Below are 26,255 nucleotides of genomic sequence, written 5' to 3'. Positions count from 1 at the left end.
TGCTGGGAGATGTGTTGTTATGTGTATAGAAGAGAAGGGCTCTGATGAAATAGGTATGTTGAAAGCCTTTACCAGGTCCAGGGTTTACCCCTCACTATGTGTGTGAAGTTTGATAATTTACAAAGCACTCTTATGTGCATTATCTCAGCTGAGTCTTACTTGTAAGGCAAGTAAAATAGACATAATTGCAATAACTTGTTTTACAGATAAGTACCTAAGGTTAAAATGACCGAGTCATTTCTTCAGAAATGACTTACACAATTGTAAGCCAAAGGAACTCTTCAAGACCAAGGCAGTTTGGGATGGGGCCTCCACTAACACCAGCATCAAAATGTGCCATAGAATTCATTGGAAGTTCTCTGATTTCTTGTCAAGACTATCCTAGCCTCTCCAGAGTATTTGTCAGTATCAGTAAACCTGATGCCGAGTATTTATAGTAGCCTGGAGCATGGGAGTTGCCATTTCATCTTTCCTGTAGACTTTAAGAACTTAGCCAAAAATAGGACAACACACACATCTTTATATTATTCTTTGTGAGGTAAACCCACATATTTTTTTTAACATTCTGGAAGGTGGTTTGATAATCTATAATTTTGTTGCTGTTCGCAACTGTTGGGAATGAATTTGGAGAATGAAATAACCCAATTTTTACAATAGAATGCAAAAGTCTTAAAATAATTCCAGCTGGCAGTATTAGCAATATAATAGCATGGCACATATGATTTACAAAAGATGTATATCCAGAAACAATTATTGACAAAAATATCCATCTTTGTCCCAGATTTTATTAGAAATTAGAACCGAAAATAAATTTTAGTCAGTAATGTTTCAAAAACACAATCAAATCAAAAGCTGGTCAAGAATTTTCTTCCAACAATTTCTTCCAAATTACTTACAAAAAAATTGGAACTGATGATTCAATCATACCTATAAATTACAAAATCTCTCTCAACTTCTGTCAAGATACCGATTTTCTTTCTATATTAAGGATATGGTGATTTAAAAAGAAGATATTTCCTAATTTCCAGTTTCTCTGAGAGCTAGGATTTAAAATTTAGAAAGCAATTTCATTGCTTCTTATGATAAACTAACCAGTATATGATCAACTCTTATACCAAATATGAAAGCTAAGTAATTAAAAAAATAAAATAAATAAATTTGATTAAAGATCCAGAAAGCTTCCTACCCAAGGAAGGATGAGGGGCCAGCATCTCAAAGAAAAGAAAACATATGGAGGTGAATACAGTATATCACTCTTCCACTCAAGAATTCGCTGCTTTAGCAGTAGAGGAAGGAAAAAACGTTGAAAATCAGAGTAAAGATTTTGGCAGTCCACAATGATGGAGACAAAAATGGGAGACAAGATTGGGAGATTAAATTGGAGCTCCAGTGCCTTTGGTAAATATCCAGGATTTCAAATGGAACCCATTCAAAGCTATCCCTTAGCCAAAAAACAAACTAGAAATAGACAAGTTCACACACACACACCCTACCCACACAGGAAAGCCAACATCAGATATATTTCATACTAGAATGAATTGAGGTTTTCTGGCCCTATTCTAATTACCTACACACACACAAAAACTCCTCTCCAAGGAAAATAAAATCATAGATAGTCTCTACAGATTTCTATCCAAAATGTTCAACACAAAAACTGCCAAAATTATGAAAGAATATACAAAAAGATCCAAGAGAAAAACAGAAAATAAAAACAGATGCTCAGATTGTCCAGATAGGATTTAACAGACTTAGACTTTGACATTCTGTGATTAATATGTTTAAGAAAATAGGATCCATGATGGAGACCTAAACAGAGAACTAAAGTAATCAAATGGAACTTGCAAAAGGAGAAAAAATATATATATAATAGAAAAAATCAGTAGATGAGTTTAATATCAAAGGGGATTTAATTAATTTCAGTTTAATTTCAGTAAATATCTGAAAACTAACTCAAATTAAAATATCCAGATTAAAGAACAAATATATGAAATCTAGAAAATAGAGTAAGAATGTGGGAGATGTAATGAAAAGTACTGAGATAAATGCAGTTGAAGTCCCAGAAAGACAAGTGAGAGAATGGTGAAGAAATATTTGAAGTGTTGAATATAATAAAAAGAATTCTGAAGCTAACATGAAATTTCATATCCCAGATTCAGAACATGTTGCAAACCTCATGCAAATAAATACAAAGTGACACCTAGGCAATCATGATAAAATTACTGAAATTAAAAACAAGAGGAAAATGAGAACATATGCCCTTCAAATGAGAAAGGATAAGATGACAGTGGGATTTTCAATAGGAAATAATGGAAGCCTGAAGACAACAGGTAATCATCAAAATGATGGGGGAAAAAAACCCTTCAAATCTAGAATTCTATATCCAGTAAAAATACCACTCAAAGATTAATGAAATGTTCACTCAAACAAAACTGACAGAATTTATGACAAGTGAACTGCACTAAAATTATGACTATAATAATAAAAGAGATGTTTAGGTCAGAATAAAAAGTGTTTCCTGGGTGAAAACACAAAAAGGTAGGAAAGAATAAAGAGCAAAGATAAATATTTTAATAAATATTGAGTCTATTACACAATAAAAAAAATTTCTTATGAGTTTTACATATAGAGAGAAATAAAAGCATGACAATAAGAAACAGACAAAAAAAAAAACCTTAGAGACAAAATGATAAACTATGCTAAGGTCCTAATATTAAATGTAGCAAGTACTCAAACTCATATCAAACTTCACTAAGTCAACATTAAATATAAGATCCAAGGCAACTACTAAAATATATGGTAATGAATTTATAATCCTCAGGATAATCATGGTGGAAAATGGAATAATAAATAATATTATTTTTTAAATATTTTATTTATTTATTCATGAAAGACACACAGAAACAGGCAGAGGGAGAAGCAGGCTCTGTGCAAGGAGCCCAATACAAGACTTGATCCAGATCCCTGGATCATGCCCTGAGCCAAAGGCAGATGCTCAATCACTGGGCCACCAAGGTGTCCCAATTAATAATATTCCTGACACATTAAAGAATATAAGAAAATTAAGAAGCAGGTAAATAATAGATTGGACAAATAGAAAACAAATGTTAAATGTTACTGTATCAGTAATTTCATTAAATGTAAATAGACTGGATATTCTAATTAAAAGTCAGATATTATCAGAGTATATTTATCTTTCAAGAAGATTTTATTTATTTATTTGAGACAGACAGAGCACAAGCAGAAGGAGCAGCAGAAAGAGAGGGAGAAGTAGACTCCCCACTGAGCAGGGAGTCTGATGTGGGTCTCCATCCCAGGACCCTGAGATCTCGACCTTAGCTGAAGGCAGATGCTTAACTGTCTGAGCCACCCAGGCACCCCAAGTTAGAGTGTATTTAAAACAAAAACTAAAGCAAAACAAAAATAAATTCATACTTATAAGATGCCCACCTTAATTATAAGAATATAGAAAAGTTAAAAGTGTGAACAGTAACTACCATGCAAACACTAAATCAGAGAAGGCTGATGTAGTTGTTATGCTAATAGTAAGCAAAGTAAATATTAGAGCAAAAAGCAAGACAGTATGATGAAAAGGTATGTCTACCAGTGAGATATAATCATTTCATACTAACCGATAAAGAAGGCAAAGACTGACATATCTAAATGAGATACAGAAAAATCAACAATCATAATGGGAGATTTTTAACATAGCTGTCACAGTAACTGACAAAAGTGGAGACATGAATGAAAATTGATTTTTAAAAGAGAAATTTGAATTGCACAATTAACAAACAATGTCACTGATGTACATTAAATGTTTCATTTGGCTACTGAAAAAATTGTGCTTTCAATCCTCATGTTTCATTTGTTCTCATATTATGTTGGATTTAACTTACAAATCTAGTGATTTATTTTTATAAAAAAGATAACTAGACAATCCCCTAAATATTTGAAAATTAAATGAGAACTTCTAAATAATCATGACTAAAGGAATAAATCACAATGGGATTAGAAAATATTTTACTAGGGTAGTCTGGGTGGCTCAGTTGGTTAAGCTTGATTTCTTGATTTCTGCTCAGGTCTTTATCTCTGGGTAGTGAGTTCAAGCCCCTTATTGCACTCCACTCTCTCTCCCTCTCCCTCTGCTCCTCCCCTTCCCACCCCTACCACTTATACATTACCAAATGCAAACTAAAACACAGCACAGTACAACCTGTGCAATGCAGCAAAAGGTAAATGCTTACAGGTGCCATGCTTACAGATAAATTTACAGTATAAAATTTAAGCACCCTTAAAGCCCTAAAATTAATAAGCTTACACTTTATACTCTCAAGCAGTGTTTTTTATTTTTTTTATTTTTTTAAAGATTTTATTTATTTATTCATGAGAGACACAGAGAGCGAGCGAGAGAGAGAGAGGCAGAGACACAGGCAGAGGGAGAAGCAGTCTCTATGCAGGGAGGCTGACGTGAGACTAGATCCCAGGTCTCCAGGATCAGGCCCTGGGCTGAAGGTGGTGCTAAACTGCTGAGCCATGCAGGCTGCCCTTAAGCAGTATTTTTTAAAAAAGCAAATTTAATCCAAAGAAAATGATAGTTAAGAATGGAAATTAATAAAACACAAAAATTGAAAATAGAAAAAATCAACTGAGCTAAAGTGGCTTCTTTATGAGACTGACGCGCTGCCTACTGTGCTAACGAGGCACCTTAAAGTGGCTTCTTTAAAAAAGATGGATAAATTTAATACATCTTAACAAAACTGTCGCAGAAAAAAAAGTGAAAAGGAAAAATTATCAGTATCAGGAAAAAAAACAATAAATTGATACAGATGTGATGAACAACTCTCAGAGATAACATTAATTAATCTCCAAACACTGTTAAGCCAGACACACACAAAAAGCACATACTAAATGATATCATTTACATAGTTTGTTGTGGTTGTTGTTGTTTTAGAGAAAGAGAGTGAATGTGGGGGCGGGGAGAATGGAAGAGGGAAAGGGAGAGACGGAGAATCTTAAGCACACTCCACATCCAGTGAGGTCCCCCATAAGGGGCTTGATCCCAGGACCCTGAAATCATGACCTGAGCTGAAATCAAGAGTTGGCCACTTAAGCAGCTGAGCCACCCGGGGGCCCCTATATAAAATTTTGAAACAAGCAAAACTAATATATTGTGTTGGAAGTCAAGACAGTACCAATCATTAGGGCTTACTGATTGGAAATGCCTGTGTGTGGGATCTCTGGGACATTGTTGTGTTCTTGATCCAAGGAGTACTTTTGCAAATGCATTCATGTGTGAAAATTCATTAAGTTATATGTGATATGTGCACTTTTCAAGGCACATATTATAGCTTAATAAAATGTTTTAAAATTGAGATAGCATTGTGAACTTAAGAACTACTATAAAGTTTGTGAAATAGAATTAGACATACATGTCTTCTTCAAGCTATATGTCATTTGACAAACCTGTTGAGTGTTCACACCAGGAATTTTTTACACCTTCAAGTGTAGTCTTGCATGAGAAATACCAACCAAATTTTCTAAAATCAACAGAAAAACAAATACCTTCTTTAAAAAAAGGAATGCTAGGGATGGACAAAAAAGAGTTATAATGTTTCCCAAAAGTTGGGGAAGAACACTTAATATGTTAGGTTGTCTCCTGGATTTTATAGTCTTTGAAATTTAACGAACAATAAAGAGGAAAGAGTCCTTTTGAAAAAAAAATGGAGTGAAATGGCCCATAATTAAATAGAAGCATGTCAGAGAAAGAAGATGTGGGAGCAGATAAACTAAAGCCATAATTCTTAGCATCTCCCTCCCACTTCCCAATGGGTAACCTCCAACTCCTACTAGGAAGAATGTTCTCAAAACTTGCAACTTCTTCCATACTTGAAAAGTATGTTCTCTACACATCTTTCTCATTCATTATCAAAGAAACTTCAGGGGAGATGGTAAGTGTATCATAAGGGGGCAGCCCTCACAGTAGAAATCTCAAAATACAGGGTTGTAATCCTATTACATACCACTATAGTACAGACTATATGACCCAGGAAAAATTACTAATATCCATGCATTTCCATTCTTTCACTTGAAAAATAGCCAAACTATGGAAAGAGCCTAGATGTCCATCGACAGATGAATGGATAAAGAAGATATGGCATGTCTATACAATGGAATACTACTCAGACATCAAAAAGTGAAATCTTACCATTTGCAATGAATGGATGGAACTAGAGGGTATTATGTTAAGTGAAATAAGTCAGAGAAAGTAAATTATCATATGATTTCACTCATATGTGGAACTTAAGAAACGAAACAGAGGATCATCGGGGAGGGAGGGAAAAATAAAATAAGACAAAATGAGAGAGGAAGACAAACCACAAAAGACTCTTAACTTTAGGAAGCAAATTGAGGGTTGCTGGAAGGGAGGAGGGTAGGGGAATGGAGTAACTGGGTGATGGACACCAAGGAGGGCATGTGATGTGATGTTACATGCAGCTGATGAATCATTGGACTCTACTTCTGAAACTAATAATATACCATATGGTAATTAATTGAATTCAAATAAAATAAGAAAGAAAAAGAGGGAGGAAAGAAGAAAAGAAAGAAGAAATAAGAAAGAAGAAAGAAAAGAAAGAAAGAAAGAGAAAGAAAGATGTTACATGCAGCTGATGAATCATTGGACTCTACTTCTGAAACTAATAATATACCATATGGTAATTAATTGAATTCAAATAAAATAAGAAAGAAAAAGAGGGAGGAAAGAAGAAAAGAAAGAAGAAAGAAGAAAGAAGAAAGAAAAGAAAGAGAAAGAAAGAAAGAAAGAAAGAAAGAAAGAAAGAAAGAAAGCAAGCAAGCAAGCAAGCTAGGCATAAAGTTGTCTATCTTAAAGAGTTTTTGTGAGGTTCAATGTGGATGACGGTAAAATTTGGGATGAGCTAAGAAATTTGTTCCCTTATGTTTACTTGCAATAATAAGAGTATCTCAGGTCTATCAGCTTAGCAACCCCATTAGATTATTCAAAGTAACAGATCCTTAAAGAGGAGTAGACACATACAGCCACTTTGCTGGAGAAATACCTACAAGAGCATACAAGGTCCCAGCATAAATTCTGCTTGCTGACTGCACTTTCTATATGTTAAGGGTTTTTCCCTCTTTTTCTCTCTCTTGATATTTTTTCTATCTTCTTGTTCCTCTTTTTAGCCTCCTGATAGTAAGTAAGTGCTTTAAGGTTTTCTTTATGGAGTTCAGAGGTACTTGAATGAAAGGGGCTCATGTATTTCTTAAGAATAAACCCAATAAACGGATATCAAAAATTCCTTGCTGTTTACAGTTTCTTCACTGCAGTTTGAAACCCCGTATCAGGATATGCTGTATACGGCTCGTCTACATTTTTCCCCCCATGAAATAAGATGCTTGCAGCCAATATTGATATGGCAGCCATGAAACCTGTATGTTTAATCAAACAACTTGTGTGTAATGCACTCTTTAAATGGAATCACCTTGGATCAAGTGCTAATAACCAGAGAATAACCAATTCCCTGAAGCATAAAGGAATCCTCTTGACTCATAATTATTTTCTGCACTAGGAAAATTACTATTTGCTGAGATTTTTTTACCAAATAATGTTTTCCCTGTTCCAAACCCTGTCACTGTGTTTGAGACTCCGAAGCTCCACTGGCTGGTCGCTAATCAGAAGCACATCAGTCTGACCTACTTTCAAAACCAACACTTTTGATACAAATCCAATAGCTTTAGTCCTATGTTTGATTAATTCAGCTTCTTAAAATTGAGGAGCTCACTTACTTAGTGTTTCTCCTTCTCTTCCAAAGAAGCTGACTGCTGCTGTCAATCCCAACTGGTTAATATCCAATGGTTTTATTTTTCTCTTCCATCCAATGCTGCCAATCTAGATTACTTTTCAATTTTCCGTTTGATTTCTTTTTCTTATTTTTTTTAATCACTCTCTTTAAATGCATTCTAGTTGCTATTTAGGGGCACGGAATGCTTTTCTTTAAGAATATGTTCAATATTGAGATGCCTGGGTGGCTCAGTGGTTGAACGTCTGCCTTTGGTTCAAGTCATGATCCTGGGGTCCTGGGATGTAATGCCACATCAGGCTCACTTCGGGGAGCCTGCTTCTCCCTCTGCCCAGGTCTGTGCCTCTCTTTGTGTGTCTCTCATGAGTAGATAAATTTTTTAAAAAGAGTATCTTCAATATTACTTAACAGAACTTAAAAATGAAGATTGAAGTTCCTATGAGCACCTTGACATTCATTTATGTTGCAGGTCATGGTTGTGGGGATGATGATTGTGGGGTGTGTTTATTTGTGCTGGTGTGTATGTGTGTAGTCATTCATTTCAGTTATTCCTTTCCTTCTAGGCTTGTCACTGTTTCTATATTTCCTCACTGAAACTTTAATCCCTTCAAATGGGCTTTAGCTTAGCTGCTAGTATGACTGTGTCTGATATGTCAAGGCTGCAAAAACAAAAACAAAAAACAAATTATGTGGGATCCCTGGGTGGCACAGCGGTTTGGCGCCTGCCTTTGGCCCAGGGCGCGATCCTGGAGACCCAGGATCGAATCCCACGTCGGGCTCCCGGTGCGTGGAGCCTGCTATGTCTCTGCCTCTCTCTCTCTCTCTCTCTGTGACTATCATAAAAAAAAAAAAGTTATGTGCAGATGACAACCCCGGAAGAATATAATGAGGTTTGTCAAGGTAAAATAAACAAAGGTATTTCAAAGAATTGAGTTCTAGAAGTTACTGGGAGGGATTTAACTGACTTTTACTGGAGACCTGAGTAGGTTTCTTTCTTATTTTCTGTCTTAATACTTGCATTTGCGAATCCAGGAGAATGATAGCTTATATCTGCCTAAAGATGGAGTGTTATCACAACAGGGGTGGGTATGGGGAGCTGAGAACACCAATTTTTAAAATATATACAAATTTGGAACTAAATATACTTAGTTCTGTTTTTATGAGTCATGTTGTATCTGCATCACACAGCATTCTTCACGTTAATCTTATTTACACACATACATACTTTGTCACACACAAACACACATACAGTGAGAGAGGAAAGCACTCTTAGCTGCAATTGTCTCAAACTTAACAGATAGATTGTAATTGTTTGAATTTTAAGTCATAAGAGGTAGAACAAATAGAGTATACAGAAATAATTAGCCAATTCTTTCCAGGCTGTATTTAGTAAATAGCTGACAGGAAGCATGGGACTGAAGTAAGTTAGGAGGTACAGGGGTTGGGGAAGCATGGGGATGGGTGGGATTTGGAGGCAGGGGCAGATGGGCAACAGAAACTGCGAAGGGACCATTGAGAGGATGAGTCTGCTCTTCAGATGGCCTCTTAATGTACGCACAGACCTGTGCAAAGGAATCTCTCTTTCTGCCTTGATTTTCTAAGGCTGAGCCCATGTGGGCTTCTAAACAAGTAAGCAAAGGAATTTAAAGCTAAGTGATGTCTTCCAAATTGTCTGGTGCAAGCTGCTCATTGCATGGAGGTCTCTGCATATTCACAGACTTGTCTGAGTTGCTCAGCCTGTGGTAGAAGGCAGATGCCAGTGCCAGAGCCCACACTCTCCCCATTTCCCCCAGGGCACCACAGAGCTGGTGTTGTGTGGAAAGGGCTGGGCGGTATAGGGATAGCAGTAAATAATAGCAATAGAAATGGAAAGATGTAGTGCAGGTGAGATTTGGGGTATTTACTTGCATTCACTTTTTAAGAAAAAAAAATCAATAAGCCTGCCTCAAAAGCCTCAGACAACAGGGCATTTTGTGGTGGCAGGGGGCGGAGGGGGCATAGGGAACAACGGTATGAAGTGAGTCAACAATGAATAACATCTTGGTGAATGGTTAACAGCTGTTATGTCGCAAAAGATGCTGTGGTTGCCTTTAAAAAAAAAGTGAACAAATAGGAATATAGGAATATGATAGACTAATGAACTTAGGGAGATGGTGCTGAAATAATCTTTGTTCTTATTGTCATGGGGCAAAAGAAAAACCCAGGCAGAAATGAAAACTTTACCTTTAGGCTGATTTATTGGTGTAGAAGTTGCAAAAAGTGCTTAATATTGTATTATGAGTCTCAGTTTCACTTGACCACACAACAATAAACCATCCAGAAAGTAAAATGAAAACAGTCATGGGAGCATTTGGATACCAGGGACATTTCTAATGATTAAAAATTGTGTTAGCTCAGCAGCAGCAGCAGAGGAAGAGGACAACTTTGCCTATTAATTCCTTAGTCTCAAAACTTCAGCAACTTTTATTACTTTTTATAATTTTGCAAAATGCAAAGCCTGAGGGATGAAGAATATCAAAGTTGACAGACATGAAATGTTCCAAACCTTATAGGAAAACTTCAACATTGCCACACAATCTGTGATGGCTCACTCTGGAAAGAAAGTCTAAGAGACTTCGGAATGAATGTGTCTGAGTTCCACTGTTCTGCACAGTATTGACCTGGCATCCCAAGCATCAGACCAAAATGGGTAAGTAGAGGCAGAACCAGCAGCACACTTTCGTAATGAGGTGATTCTCATATGGACAACACCGCTGGCCACAGCAGCTGCTGGAGCACCATGTTCTCTCATATGGAGCTTGTAAGAAGGAACCAAGGCAATCCTTGTGTTTGACATTCTAGCCATTCGAGGGGTAAATCTAGGATGACACAGGGATACAACACTGAATATTATTATTATCTAAGATCTACTGGGTTAATTCTAAAAACATACACCTTGCATCAGTTAGACCTGAACAGCATTCAAATACTACTTCTCCCAAGTACAAATCTCTAGAAAAATTACTTCATTTCCTCTCACCCATGAAAATGAAAATAATACTCCCTATTTCCTATGGCTGGGAGAAGTAAGAGATGTGGCTTATAATGCTTCTAATACTAGTAGATGCAGTAAAGATGTCTGATTACTTTCCCTGCTTTTTCCTTTAATTTGTCAGGCATGAAGCCAAGACAAATTCTTCTGTCTTGTGTAGACTTGTCCAATTTGCTCATCCCTCCATTCAAGTCAGAGCCTGGCCCCAGCAAAAAGGGAGACAGCAGATGCAATCTTCTCTGCACCAGGGTTGGCCTCAGCATGAAATTCTCTTCATGAAAACAGCAACCATCTCGTTGCTGGAATAAGAATGAGGTAATTATTGAACAATCTAAGCCACAGAAATGATTAAGGTGCTAGTGGCATTTACTTATGCAGAAAGATTAATAGAGTTAAACAATTTTAAGTTGGCCAAATGGTAAGGAGGATAAAAAGCCACGAACAAATATTTAAAGGGCATGATGTAGCCAAGGCAAGGCAGGAATTATTTACATAAATTTAAAGAGATAAAATGAGGCATGTAGAGGAATAAAAAGACATCAAGCCATGAAATTCTGACTATTTTGAAGACCTTTTCAAAAGGGAGAAAACTGTTGGATTCTGAAGAAAATGAACAATTGCTCATCAAACATTCAAGAGTGTCCTGAGCAAAGATACTGTATTCATGTTGTAGATTCTGAACTCAGTGGTTACACATTGTCCTGGATAACCTAACGAGAAGAGACAATAGAACTCTATCAAATTATTCCTAAACTCTAATTGTCCACCCTTTTTCATTTCTCATATCTCCAAAGCTGTTTGTCATTCCGACAGAAGATTTTTAAAAATGCTAATATAAAAAAGTACTTTAACTCTGTCACCAGATCTCATAACTGTGTATCTACATGTAATAGGTAGAAGTGTAAGAGGATCCATTAGCGTTACTTAAAATCAAATATACCAAAAAAAAAAAAAAAAAAAAAATCAAATATACCACTGAAAACATTTCATATACAGAAAATAAACTGTTAAATGCTCCTTCTTACATTTATAACTATTTTGCTGTGTATGATACTTGAATCTGAATGATGCTTATTATTAATCAAATTAACCAAATATTTTAATTTACCAATTACTACTGGCTATGCTAGAAATTAAAGAGTTTTCAAATCAGTGATTACTTAGTCACAAATCTATTATGTCTGCCCAGAAAAATATTAAAAGACTAACTCTTAGAAAGACCATTCAAATTCCCTTTTATGAAGACAAGTTGTTCAGGTCCAATGCAAATATATGTGATGAAAAGAGCATCCAGGGGCAGCCCGGGTGGCTCAGCGGTTTAGCGCCACCTTCAGCCCAGGGCGTGATCCTGGAGACCCAGGATCCAGTCCCGCGTCGGGCTCCCTGCATGGAGCCTGCTTCTCCCTCTGCCTGTGTCTCTGCCTCTGTGTGTGTGTGTGTGTGTGTGTGTGTCTCATTAATAAATAAATAAAATCTTAAAATAAAACAACAGAAAATAGTATTCTTCCTAAGTAAAGAAACATCAAGCACTACCTTCTAATGGTACCTGAGTACCACCTGAGTACTAATAGTGTTTGGCAGGGCATCATGTTGCATGATGGCAATAGTTAACACATTAATAATTAATCCAGACATAACTATGAAAATATGATCACCATGAATGGTTTTAATGGAGTAAACAGTAAGTTAAAAGCATTTTGATGCTAATTTTACCTATATTGTAGCAAAAAGTACAAATTTACTTACAAATAATGAAAAGTTGAATTCCAGAGGCTATACAAATAGGACTAAGGGCTAAAGGATTAAACCCTTAGGTCTGACCACTTGCCGGTCATTGGTGACCTTGACAAGAACAGATTATTGGTGGGAGCAAAAACCTGATTTAGAAAGGGTTCAAGAGAAAATAGGAGGAGAAAAATTGGAGATCTATTTTTCAAGGAGTTTTGCTGACAAAAGACCATTGGCTTAGTAGTTAGAGAAGAATGCACCATCATGAGGAGATTACTTTTTAAGTTGGGATATATCACACCATATTTATATTTTGATGAAAATAAGATAGTAGGATATGAAGATTATATTATGCAGAAGAGAGAGGGAAATTATTGGATTATGTCCCTGAGTAGGAAAAAGGATTTATCCCTCAACTGGAGGAGGTCTTAACCTTAAATATAAGTGCTAAGAGTTCATCCGCAAGTTCAGGAGGAAAAAGAGCAATAAATGGATAGATATGCAGATCGACTTGTAAAAACAGTAGTGGAATATGTGAAAATTTATTTTTTATTATTTCTGTTTTCTCAGGGAAATAGAAGTAACATAGTTGAGAGTGTGTAGGAGGGAATAGGTATAAGAGGTTTAAAGAGAAGGAAGGCAAAAAAATCATCTAGTTAAATAGAAATAGACTTTTTTTAAAAAAATGTACTGGGGCCCAGTTGATGTAATTGACTACAAAATCAAAGTAGGAACAACCCATGTGCATGTATGTTTTCTCCTCAGCTGAAGTATGTGCTGGTAACAAAATAGGCTGACCAGTGGATTACCCAGTTAGTTTTACCATGTAAGTAAAGTGAACAAGAAAATAAAAGCCAGGCAGTGTAAGTCAATAAAATATCCAAGTAACATATAACTAGATCTGAAAGCTTGTCTTGGAGTTCAATATTCATCTGTGTGCAATTGTTATAAAGTGCATAATACAATTTACACATGACTTCCATTTGACTACATTATGTTCTTCTGGTATCAGTATTAAGAACAAGATCTAAGAACTCACTAGGCAAGAACTGTGAACCAATGTGTTAATTCAAAAGCAGCATACAACACCTAGTATCTAGTTTTCCAATAGTCTGCATTTTCATGATCAATTTTTGACTCTAAAACCTTAGTGGTTTGCTTCAATTTATCATGTACAATAAGGCCAATAAGGAATGTAACCAATAAAACATCTTATTAGAAATGAGAAATGTCTAAAATATATAATCTAGGAAAATTAATAAAAATTAATGAAAGACTTAACATAAAATTCATTACATGCTAATGAAAGTACTCCAAATAAATCCTTTTCAGAGTTTCAGGTCAATGATGCAATTCATCAAGGAGATAGCATCAACAAGTGTCACATCCAGATACCGGTTAGAAAATCAAAGTTACATCCCTACATGAAAACATGGCTTGGGGGATCCCTGGGTGGCGCAGGGGTTTAGCGCCTGCCTCTGGCCCAGGGCGCGATCCTGGAAACCCGGGATCGAATCCCGCGTCAGGCTCCCGGTGCATGGAGCCTGCTTCTCCCTCTGCCTATGTCTCTGCCTCTCTCTCTCTCTCTCTCTGTGACTATCATGAATAATAAAAATTAAAAAAAAAAAAAAAAGAAAACATGGCTTGGTAAAATAAGGCCCTTTTTTTGGTGTCTTTTGTCAAAGCCCACAAATGGGTCTCTACTTCCAGGCAAACTTTCTTACACCTTTGTTTTAAAAAGTTAATAATACACCTTTACATGTATCCAATCAACAGATATAACATTGAACATCTACTACATACCTTAAAGTAAGGTGTCTTCCATTAATTGACAAGTTCACAATGTCATAAAGAACTGGAAGTGTAAATAGTGGGGAGAATAGAGGATTTAAGTACAGGCAGATTTATTTTTGAATTCTGCTTGTGTTCCTTGCTCAGGAGAAAGCCTTCTGGCAAAATATAAACTCTCCGAGTCCCAGTTTTCTTTGCTATGAAATGCTGATGTATCTCAACTAATTGAGATAATGAAATAAAGTATGTGACAATTGAGAATTGCCATTTGTTAAGAGCAGGGACTCTGGTGTCAGCCTGGCAACCTGGGTTTCAACCTCAGCCTCACTCTTTGAAGATATACAAGCTTGGTCAATTATTTGTTTGTTTCAGTATCCTCATATATAAAATAGATGGGTAAATGATATTAGTGTATCATCCATTAACAGATAATTCAGTGTATCAATTGATAGATAATGTAATGTACCAACCATATAGATTTGTTGTGGGGATGAACTAGTACTCCATGGTTCAGTGCCTGACACAGAGTGCCATGTAGGCAGTTGAGAAACTAATAAATGCCCAGTGGCCACGGCACACAGCGGTCACTCTATGCCAAATGTAAATCCTAAGAAATACACAGTTTTTCATTTATTCAACAAATGCTTGTGCAAGTGTTCGTCATATGCCAGGCACTGATGAGACACTGACTTTTAAGTGGCAGTACCCCATTATACATACCGTATGACCCTATCATATCCTAAAAATCCCTGTCAAACCTGATAGCCAAGAACTTTGAAAGCATAGAGTGAAATACATTTTCCACACACATAAAAATATTTCACACAATATAGCTCTAGAAAAGAGCCTTCTCCCTGAATGACAAAGTAATAACTATCATAAAATGGTTTTTTAAAAAGGCTTCTAGGTTTCTACTACCACTTCCTACTGCGCTCCTCCCAGTAAACAGTAACATATTCATGTAGTCCAAGTTTCTTAAAATGGACATTGGAATCTGTAGGTAAAATTACTAAATTAATTGCTTCTTAGTCATGCCAACACAGTGTGATTGACTTTTAAATGGCATCAGCCTTGTTAAAATTGTTAAAACTCAAAAAACGTTTGAGTTTCTATTATGCTTTTATTTTTGTGTTTTTAGCCCTTGAGTGCTAATGACATTTAAAACATCATATTCAAATTTATATTACTGAGATATCATAGTCTGTTTTGGCTAAAATTTCCCAACACTGGGGGAGAAATTAATATAAAGTATATACAGAAAGAACACTAAATTCCCAAAACTAAATAGGTAAATTGAAAAATATGTCAGTCACCTTTTCCTTGACATTATTTTTAAGTTAAGCAAATCAAACTTAAAAGACATCATTTTACATTAAAGAGAGGGGAGGGGAGGTTCATGTCTACTTGAAAATGAGTTTCTTACAGTAACATTATATAGAATAAAACTGTTAACAAAAAAAAAAAACAGAATTTTGGGGCTAAACATAGAACTACACTAATAAGTCTAGTAATCTGAAATGTAAAGTGAAACCTGTAACTGATAATGGTAACCTGGTGGGGGATTTGGGGTGGAGTGGTGCTTCTGAAATCTTATACTATGAACTGTCAAAGGATTTCTTCACCAGTGAACAGTATTATTTTCTCAATACATATAAACTCAATGCATATACCTAACTCAACCTAAAGCAAATCATCTTACTCAACCTTACATCTTACCTAAACTACTATGCTATATTACCCTTCGCTTACTATACTACTTCTTAGTTTATTGTACCACCATGGTAGCAACCATTTTCAGAAGCCTAGAGGAAATGTAGAATGTTGAAATCACAATAATTAAGGCACAGGAAAAATGCATAAACAAGCAAGGTCAACTTTAAAAAAAATCTCTAACATTGTTTGGTTTACCAATTCAGAAATCTTCCTATAAAAGCTTTCACTTAGGAAGCCTACATTTGACAAAATATCCTTTTTGAAAAATTAGACATTTCAATTTAGAAAAACTATGATTTTAATCTTACTGTTATACAAGTAACAAATAATGAAATTCTGATTATCAACCAGTTAGCAACAGGTATTATCAAAAGATAAGTAGGAAGACTCCCGCGTGCATGGCCTTAGAAAACTAAAAAGAAATACACTCCTCAAAGAAAAGAAGGACGATACTTAGGGGGAAAAAATGTTCGCTTGTTTTATTCTGACCTCAACAGCCAATATAAGCAGGTGGTTTATATTTTCATATGGTAATGGCTCTGAAGCAGTAGCACAAAGGATGGTGATTTTTTGATAACTCTTTGCTCTTGATTATTTATTTCCTGAGAAGGTAGACACATCTTTCCTTACATGATACCTCATAAGAAGGAAGACGACTTTTCCTAAGATAACTGATGAGTTTCATTATCACACTGGAGCAAAGCGGTTCTGTTGATATAGAAATACATATATTTCTGTTTTCTATATTACAGAACAACTTGGAAACAAATTTTAAGTAGCTCATTTTTCTTTCTCTGTTTCTTATGACATCCTGTAATTTATTTCAGATAAAATGTGCCAGTAAGAAACCCACACAACTACTGATTAAAACATACATGACACATGATCCCATGGCTCCCATGACAGTAGCCAAAAAAAGTAGACTACAGGGAATAATTGCATTAGCCACACTAAAAAAATTGGAAGGTCATTGTCTTATAAGCAATAAAGATTCTTGTTTTGGTTTAAAAGTTAATAAGGAAAACATAACAACACTTTTAGGATAGAACATCTTTGCTTGCAGTTTCTAGTTTAGTTTTTCATTTTTTACAAAAAAGTTATGATTCCAAATAAAACTATTTGCAAACCACCGGTTTCCTTGTGCCCTCTTCTTTATTTAGCTAAATTAACAGACATCCTAAATATCTATTTTCATAAGCTAGTTAAGCTCTAAAGTGAGGTTGGTTATATGCAATCACCCTCTAGTCCCTTCAAAAAGGGATAAGTTATATATGTATATAATATATTATATATATGGAAAGTAAAAAAAGATATAAAAACTTGAAAAGTATATATACTTTTTAAATGGTCTATTTAGAGTGCTGTGGTTCAAGGACACTCTTTTAACTTTGGACCTGTTGACCTAATTTATTATATTATTCAATTCAAGGGCAATGCCAAGTATCCAGGGCATGGCAAACACTCTATTAAGATTTGAGAGTTTATGAAAGTACAGAAAACACAGACTTTGCCCTTAATGACAATTAATTACATCTTGGGGTGTAGCACAATTAATTACTATCAGGCATAAACAATGATGGTGAGGTATAAAATGCCACAGGAGGATTATCTTACTTCTCTGCAATGAGGGAAGACTTCCTAGAGGCAATGGCATTTTCTCCAAGCTTTAAGAAATAGGGACAATTTTAACAGGTGAAGATAGAAGACAGAAGATTCCATACATGGAATAAAGCACAAAGAAAAGAATAGGGGTTTGAAAGCATGTGGCTAATTTTAGGAACTCTGTTCTCTGGAGTCGTTGGAGGTAAGGAAGGGAAAGAAAGATGAATCTGGAAAGGTGAGAGAGTCATGGTGCCCACACAATCCCTCAAGCCATCTTGCAGATTCCTGTCCTTTACAAGAAGACGAAATGGTACAACTTCTCAACTGGTGCAAAAATCACCCTTCTATGAGGGGAGAAGCTGATCAGAGTGGGGGATAGGGCTCCATCCAAAAGCACAAAAGTAAATATAAGCTATACCCTTTATATTAAATAAATTACTAATTAAAGAAGTATTAAAAAGGAAAAAACACCCTACATTTAAGAAATGTCTGTTACTCTTCCCCCCGTCACAAAATGTGGAGCTGTTCTTTATTCTGTTTGCCAACATGTCATATTTATTTGAATTCACTTGTCAAAATGTAAACTTCAGCCAAAATGGACTATGGTACGAGATGACAATATACTGCATTTCTATATCTGCTTTGCTTCTCTCAACAGTTTAAGATTTTTCCCACCTCAGGGGCTTTCATTGTCCTTCTCAGATGTCAACTCTCCACCTGGATTTCTCCCTGTGGCCCCTCTCTGCATATCTGATCTAATTGGGTTTCTTTCCCGTGATCCTTGACCCTGCAACCTCCACCTCAGCCCTCTTGTCTTTACAAGACTTTGAGTTTCCTAATTTCTTATTTTGTTCCTTTCCATATGCATTGACTTTTACCCCATATTTGTAACCCCCTTGATGGAAGGGACTTCATTGGTTCTATTCACTGCTCTAATACTTAACACCTGGCAACAGCACCTGACAGAGTAGGAAGATCCAGTAACCCTTTGTCAAATTAATGACGTTCAAATACGAAGATATTTAAAATTGTCATGCCTAAAAGTTGTATCTTTAAATGAACAAATCGGATTTTTAAAATTTCCTGAGGGCAGTTCCTCCTATGCAAAGAGTGAGTCTGGAGGTAAAGGTAACTATGCTTAAAAATATTTCCTTAAAGAGCATTCAATTAAATAATGAAAGAATTATATGCATAGCTATAGGTAATATAAAACCATATAGTCATATATCAATATATAACTTATATAATATAAAGTTTTAATATTAATTTTGCATAAATTAGTAATATAATGTCTGATGCTCCAGAGTAGATGTATATTTTTCTTCACAAAGGAATATATTTCTTTATATATGATAAATATAAGGAGAATAAAAGGAAAGGTTCTGGTGAAATTTCCTTTTAGCCTATCATCTGTTTGGAAAATAAGGGAGCAGAGGTGACCTCAAATATATTTTTCTTACAGACCACTGATGCACGCGTTAATACCAAGAGAACAGTTAGGGTTGCAAATGGTATAATAGACTATATCTGGGGGGGAAAGAAGGTATATCCTCATGTTAAAATACAGAAGTGTAAAGCACACCTTCCTTCATTATGCAATATGACAAAACATTTATTGTCTGTATTTATAAAATAATCTACTGGTTGCATATTTAAAGAAGACACACAGTAAGTTTTAGTCATTGTTTATATTAGTGTAATCTCATCTAGAAGAGAACAGGCTTATTTATTTCAAGTAGATGCAAATTTGGAGCTTTACCTGGTGAAAACTGTTCTAAAAGATCATCCGATTTTAAAAAGGGGGAGAAGCAAACACTCTAAGTCAAGATAATGTGACACTCCATGGATCAACAATGTTTAGAGCAACTGAGTTGTTCTTATAATACAAAGGTTTGCTGGATAAGGCTCTAGGCTAAAGCGGAAAATTAAGACCCATTTTTTCTTAATAGCTTCCACACTCATCTGAAAATATTAATATTTTCTCCAAATACTTCATCAAGAGGCATTATATCTATGCAACTAGGTATTATATTTATATAATTTTATCTTCCTTAGAACTGCCACTCTTAATCTTTCTACGGTGTTTGCCTTTTAAGTCTGATTCTAAGAGCAAATAATCTCCAATTTCTAATGTGACAATAAGCTACTGTCCTTTATGAAAACTATTTAGCTACAGCCTTACAAAAAAAAAAAAAAAACCACCAGCATTAAAACTTTTGGTCATAAATCTGTAAATGTGTAGAACACACACACACTCACGTAGATGCACATGTATAGCCTATGCTTCTCTCCCCTGTCTTTGGAACAACAGGGTATTTAAAACAAATACAGCTGGGCAGCAAGAATATAATGTGCTGGGCAAACATATACTCCTATTAATGTAAATATATTCTTCGATGTTTCCTGCCAAGCCCACTTAGTTATGAAAAGCCAGCAATCCCCATTTCTCCCACGGAACACCCCACATAGTCTCAAAACAATCGCCCTTAGCAACTGGATGTGGAAGCAAGCAGAGATGAACAAAAGCAGTTGGGCTCGGGCTCCTAAGTTGCCTTCCCAGACCCTGATATTTTACATCAGCAAAAGCAGGTCATGCTGGGCACTAGTTATTGCTCCAAAAAAAAAAAAAAAAAAAATGTATAGTAAGGCAACTATTCTAGTCACCTGCTTGTAGTAAGTCCTTGTTTTGCCTCCTGTCATTCGCGAGCCCTTGAATTTGAATTGGCACCGGCTGGGGATGTGCACCTCGCCTAACCCCAATCCGGACTCATCCTCCCTCACTCTGCGCCCTCTGCGCATCCCAGGCCGGGACCTCGGGCTTCGGCGGGCTCAGCTCTGGCGAATCCCCTTGGTTCGCACGCACCCTCCACTGCTCTGACCCCGGCCCGGTGGAGGGCCCGGGGCGGGGTTGGGGGCCGGGAAGCGCGGTGGGGGCGGGGGGGGTCACCACATTTCGCCAAGGTCTGGGAGCCAAGGAGGTTCCAGAGACCTGGGAGGCCAAGTGAGGCCAGACGCACAGAAATTCTTGCCCCTCCGGCCGGACCGGGAGCAGCCGCCGAGCCCCCGAGGGCTGTGCGGGGCCCGGGGACGCACAGGGGTGCGGGGTGGTCAGGGGTTCTCCCGGGAAGCCCGCGTGAGACTCGGGGAGCCGAGCGGGCCAACTCGGCGGCTCCGGGCGGGGCAGGCGCCAGCGGCCACAGGTGCCCGGGAGCAGGCTGCCAGGGCCGGCCGCGCTCGGGGCGCTCGGGGCGCTCGGCGGGAGCCTGGGGCGGGGGCGGGGGGGAGCCGGGCCCGAGGGCGGGAGAGGGCAGCCCGCGGAGGCCCGGGCGGGCGGGGCACGGGAGGGGTCGGGGCGCGCCTCCCAACACCGACCCACACAGACCTTGGCGCCGCAACCTGCGCTTCTTGAGGCCGAAGATGCGCACTTTGGAGAAGATATCCACCAGGTTGCCGTTGCAGAGCCCGCGGGTCTTGCTGGGGCTGCTCCGCCTCCTGCTGGCGGACGGCCGGTCCCAGTGCTGCTCCCGCGCCTGCCGCTTCTGGCGGATCAAGCCGCTGGCGATGGCCGCAGCCATGGTGGCCCCGGGAATGGGTCCGGGGCGGGAGGGGACGGCGGCAGGGGGAGCCGGGGACGCGGGGGAGGGAGGCAGGGGCGGCGCAGGCGGCGGCTCGGCCCGGAGGAGGCGGGGGCAGCAGGCCCGCGGGGCTCAGGGCAGCGGGGGGCGCGCTCAGTCCCGACTAGGACCCATGGCCCTCCCGGCGGGGCGCGGGGCGGGGCGCGCGGGCCGCGGGGCGCGGGATGCAGGGCAGGTCCCGGCCGGGCTCGGCGCGGGCGCGTCCGGGGCAGACGAGGCGGGACTCAGCGCCGGGCTGCAGCCGCCCCCCGGCCGGTGCAGCCGCCGCCGCCCGCTCGCGGGCTCTGCCGGTGATTGCCAAGTGCCTTGGAAATCAGCATCTGGGGAGAGCAATCTTCCCCCCGGAGATCTCTAATCAAAGTGCTTCGTCCCCACCCCACTGGACCTCCCTCCCGTTCCCCTTCTATGTCTCCCTTCAGAAGGAAAGGGGGGGAAAATATATATATAGTAATGATCACAAATATTAATAGTAATAATAATAATTTTTAAAAAAAAGCAAGAAAGCTAAAATGGATTCCAGGGGGTGGGGTGCTAAGAGGCTGAGCCAAAGCAGGTGGGGTTGAAGCAATATCGGAGCGCCTTTTCTCGGATGAAAGTCGCAGGTTTCCGAGGCTTCCGCGGCTTGGCCAGGGCTTCGGAATCCTAACGAGTCTCCCGGTCCCCAGAAACTCTCGGCTGCGGTTGGAGGGCGAGGTGGTTTCCGCCCTCCCTGCTAATCCCTTCAGCGCCAAAGCCCCTCCACCCCGGGAAGCGGGAGGAGGAGGAGGAGGAGGAGGGAGGGAGGAGAGTGTGTCCCGAGGAGGGAGGCGCCTGCACTCCTTACCGGGTCCACCCAAACTTGCGGACTCTCCCTCTTGTCATTTGGAAACCATTACACCGAGCAAAAAAAGGAGAGAGGAGGGGAAGGTGAGAAGCTATGCTAAGGCTGCATGTATGGAAAGACACCGCCCCCAAATTTGCTCTCTGGCCCTTGGAGGAGGAGATGCCAGTGGCTGTAGCAGCTGGATAGGATAACTGCCCAACTGAATACTGAAGAAGTCGCCGCAGAGATATTAAGGGCGGGGAGGGTGTCACAGAGGGTGTCACAGTATTCCAGGGACAACAAAAAGCAGCCAGACTGAGGGACCTTCCAATCTGAGCTGTCTTTGGCGTCCCTGGGTAGAGAAGCTCTGTCAGGGAGCAAAGCCATATGAACTGTGTCTGAAATTCAAATACAACAGCTGCTGCCTCCTCCCCTTGACTTCCTGTCTGTGCCCTGGCAGTGTTCTGTCTTGGATAACTGAAAATATAAAGGTCCAAGAGGAAGGGAGCAAGGGGAGGGCACCCTAGGAAAGAAGGTAGAGAGAGAAACACTTCATGCTTGGATGAATACAGATCTGCGGTTTCTAGGATACACTCCGAGTGACAGAACCAAGTGTAGATTTTGCTCCTATGGTTTTATACCTTTTCCTCTTCCCTTGAAGCTGTCTGGCTTATCATTACAGGAAGGTAAAGAAAAGAATCGCAAAAACTAGGCTTCTCCCAATCCGGTGTGCAGGATGAAGGAAAGAAGATTCATTTGGTAATCAAGAGACTTTTAACAATCACTTCTCTGGTGACTGCTTTAGAGCTGGAAAGACAAGAGAAGAGGCACACTCTGCAAGCCAGTCCTGGGAACAGTTCTGAACCAAGACACACTTTCACTTTTGTCTCAGGAATAGTCAGTTAAGTACTACAAACAAAGACTTGCAACCCAGCAAGTGGGAAAAGCTCAGCCCACGGCTGATTACAGGGAGGCTAGACACCTTGTACTCTATAGAACTTATCCACAGTCTCTCCATGTAAATAAATAACTTCTCATCTGCAAGTCATTGCCTTTACTCCATATTTACTAGCAAGTTTTCTTTGTGGAAGAATATTTAAAGAAAGTGTGTAGATTTGGGTCCAGTGCAATTACCACTGGCTTTAGGATGACATATATTTTACTTGACATTTAAGAACATACTCTGTAAGCTTATTTTCCACACCTTGCTGTGTTATCATACATACAAAATAATCACAATTATTAAAAGAAATAAGCAGAACTAATTTTGCCAGAAATTTGTAATCCCTAGTAACCAATGATATGGTAAAAGTGAGGAAAAGGGGTGTGTTAACTATTTTTGCTCTATTTCTACCACTTTCTTTTCTTTTTTAATGTCTTTGTTCTTATATTTTTTACTAAGCATGTATTTAGGTTATGTTTCCATGCTCCTGCTAAAAAATGAAAGCCCATTTTGTAGGGATGGCTGTTTAATTGTGTCTTTTTAAAAACTCACTGAAACAAATCACAATGAACAGAAGAGTAGCCACTGCTACCTTCCATTATTGAAGAGAGGACATTTGGACATTTCAGACTTTATAGATTCGAATTTCCAAATGACTTTATAATTAAAACACATTTATCAAAAGCTGGTAGTGAGTTTCTCAAAAAGCCAAACGTTAAGGATAGTGACCTCTTAAATCTAGTACAACTACCCCAATCAACATAACCTAGTTAGCCTTGAAAGGTTTTTTTTATCCTATGACACATGTGTCTACTGTATTAATTTGAACAGATTGAGATTAAGCATATTATTATAGCTGTGTTCATTATTTTCTTTCCAGACATTTTTTCTTACAGTGCAATCTTTTCCCCAATGCCTCAGATGGGATAAATGGGAGGTCGGGTTTTTTGGCTCCTTCAGACCCCTTCCATCATTGTTCAGTACCCTCCAGATCAGGCTGAGGTTCAGGACCGAGGACAGGGATCCTCCCCAGAGGTAGCTCTCCCGGCAAAAATCAAGCTCCCCCGACTGTGGAGCGCTGGCTGCGAGTCTCTGATACTCCCCTCCCTTAAAAGCACCTTTCCACCTTTTTTTTTTTTTTTCCCCCAAGGTGGAAAGGAAATTAATCCTCACAGCTTCCACTAACATTAATAACGCTCCTCTTAGCATCAAGCCTTTCAGCTCTTTGATAAAGAGAAATACTCTTTCTTTCCTGATACATTCCGACCCCTGGCGCAGCGCGGGGAACCGCGGAGTCCTAGACTCAAGGCGTCTATTCAGACTGCGAATTTGACAAGCCTTAAGCAGTCCTTCCTATTTTATGTGATTTCCTATTTTAAGGGCCGTTGGAGTGGAGGCAGCATTGGGATAATCAAGGTCCTTTAGCTTGATGCCTGTGTTTTCCTTTTACCTTCCCAAAACGCTGTTTAGTTGTTTACGGATCGAGGAGGTAAGCGAAAGAAAACGCAAGAGAGCCATCTGCTGTTTTAAGCTGTGATAAAAGTGTGTGCAAAAGTAGGGTGCAATTTGTATTCTCTTGTTCAGGGCGGGTGAATGCAAATCCATACCTTGCTGTAATTCAGAAAATAATTCCTCACTTATGAGAACCCCCCCCCACCCGCCCAGAGTTATTAATTTCACCTTTGACTTTGTAAAAACAAACAATAGAGTACTGCCTAGGTAGAGTGGCTCCTGAACTCTGATTTTACAGTGTTGGTTGGTTTCTTAACTCTGCTACTACCTGGCCGTAGAATGAGTGCCCGTAAGTTGCCTTAGTCTCTCTCAACCTCAATTTCCTCATCTTTAAAATTGAAATAAGAGAATATCCTTTCAACTCTTGTGAGGTCAAATTTACTAAATGAATGTAAAGATCCTCGTACAGTGTCTGGCACCTCCTAAGTGCTGAAAAATGACAGCTGTTAATACTACAATTATTATTATTTTCCAGATCACTTGTTCCTATCTTGTAAATTCTTTTCCAGTTTCCATGTTTTTTTCAATATCAAAATATATGTATTCTCGTGTATTTTTTTATGTCCTAAATGGATTTAAGGTAAGATTTAAGGTATTCAGTAATCTAAAAAAATATTTCTTTTTCTTAATTTTGGAGACCGAAGTCTGAATTCAAACCTTAGTTTATAATTGACTAAATTTGTGAACTTGGCCTTGTAAAGCTATTTCCTACCCACTGAACACTGATAATAAAATCATTTCCCTCCCTCATAGAGAATGTGTCTTTAAGAAAATAATTCCAAAACTATAAAGAATCATAAAGAATTCATTCTTGGAAGGTAATTATTCAAATATCTTCCCTGTGATTGCAGTTCTCCTGATGATCCCATGCTCCCCTTCACATCTCTACTTTGCATACATTGTTCCCTCTGCCTGGAATACAATATAAAACAGTTGCTAAAACCACAATTGGAGTAAGGCTAACATAGGCTTGACTGTCTGTCGTTGAGCAATTCATTTAAGCCTAAGTGTCACTTCCCATTTTTGTCATAATAATACAATAAAATTATTAGAATTACATGATAAACAGCAATTTGGCAGTGTGGCAGGATACAAAATCAATGCCCAGAAATCAGTGGCATTTCTATACACTAACAATGAGACTGAAGAAAGAGAAATTAAGGAGTCAATCCCATTTACAATTGCACCCAAAACCATAAGATACCTAGGAATAAACCTAACCAAGGAGGTAAAGGATCTATACCCTAAAAACTATAGAACCTTTGTGAAAGAAATTGAGGAAGACACAAAGAGATGGAAAAATATTCCATGCTCATGGATTGGCAGAATTAATATTGTGAAAATGTCAATGTTACCCAGGGCAATTTACACATTTAATGCAATCCCTATCAAAATACCATGGACTTTATTCAGAGAGTTAGAACAAATTATTTTAAGATTTGTGTGGAATCAAAAAAGATCCGAATAGCCAGGGGAATTAAAAAAAAAAAAAAAACCATAGCTGGGGGCATCACAATGCCAGATTTCAGGTTGTACTACAAAGCTGTGATCATCAAGACAGTGTGGTACTGGCACAAAAACAGACACATAGATCAATGGAACAGAATAGAGAACCCAGAAGTGGACCCTCAACTCTATGGTCAACTAATATTTGATAAAGAAGGAAAGACTATCCACTGGAAGA

General features: G+C 38.5%; 1 protein-coding gene across 9 annotated transcripts in view; it reads right to left on the bottom strand.

Annotated features, from left to right (window-relative positions):
* The window catches only part of FGF14 (fibroblast growth factor 14), a 613,045-nt gene that overhangs the window by 156,416 nt on the left and 430,374 nt on the right, over positions 1 to 26,255 (bottom strand). The window contains exon 1 of one of the 9 annotated variants that reach the window (XM_072782453.1): positions 21,062 to 21,269. The exons of the other annotated variants lie outside the window; for them this stretch is intronic. Coding sequence (XP_072638554.1) covers positions 21,062 to 21,254 — 193 coding nt within the window. The 5' untranslated portion in view covers positions 21,255 to 21,269. Of the gene's footprint in view, positions 1 to 21,061; positions 21,270 to 26,255 lie in introns of those variants that run through there. 9 annotated transcript variants of the gene reach the window in all.

This window comes from Canis lupus, chromosome 17 (genome assembly GCF_048164855.1).
Source record: "Canis lupus baileyi chromosome 17, mCanLup2.hap1, whole genome shotgun sequence".
Classification (NCBI taxonomy): domain Eukaryota; kingdom Metazoa; phylum Chordata; class Mammalia; order Carnivora; family Canidae; genus Canis; species Canis lupus.
This window is presented reverse-complemented; position numbering and strand designations above follow the sequence as displayed.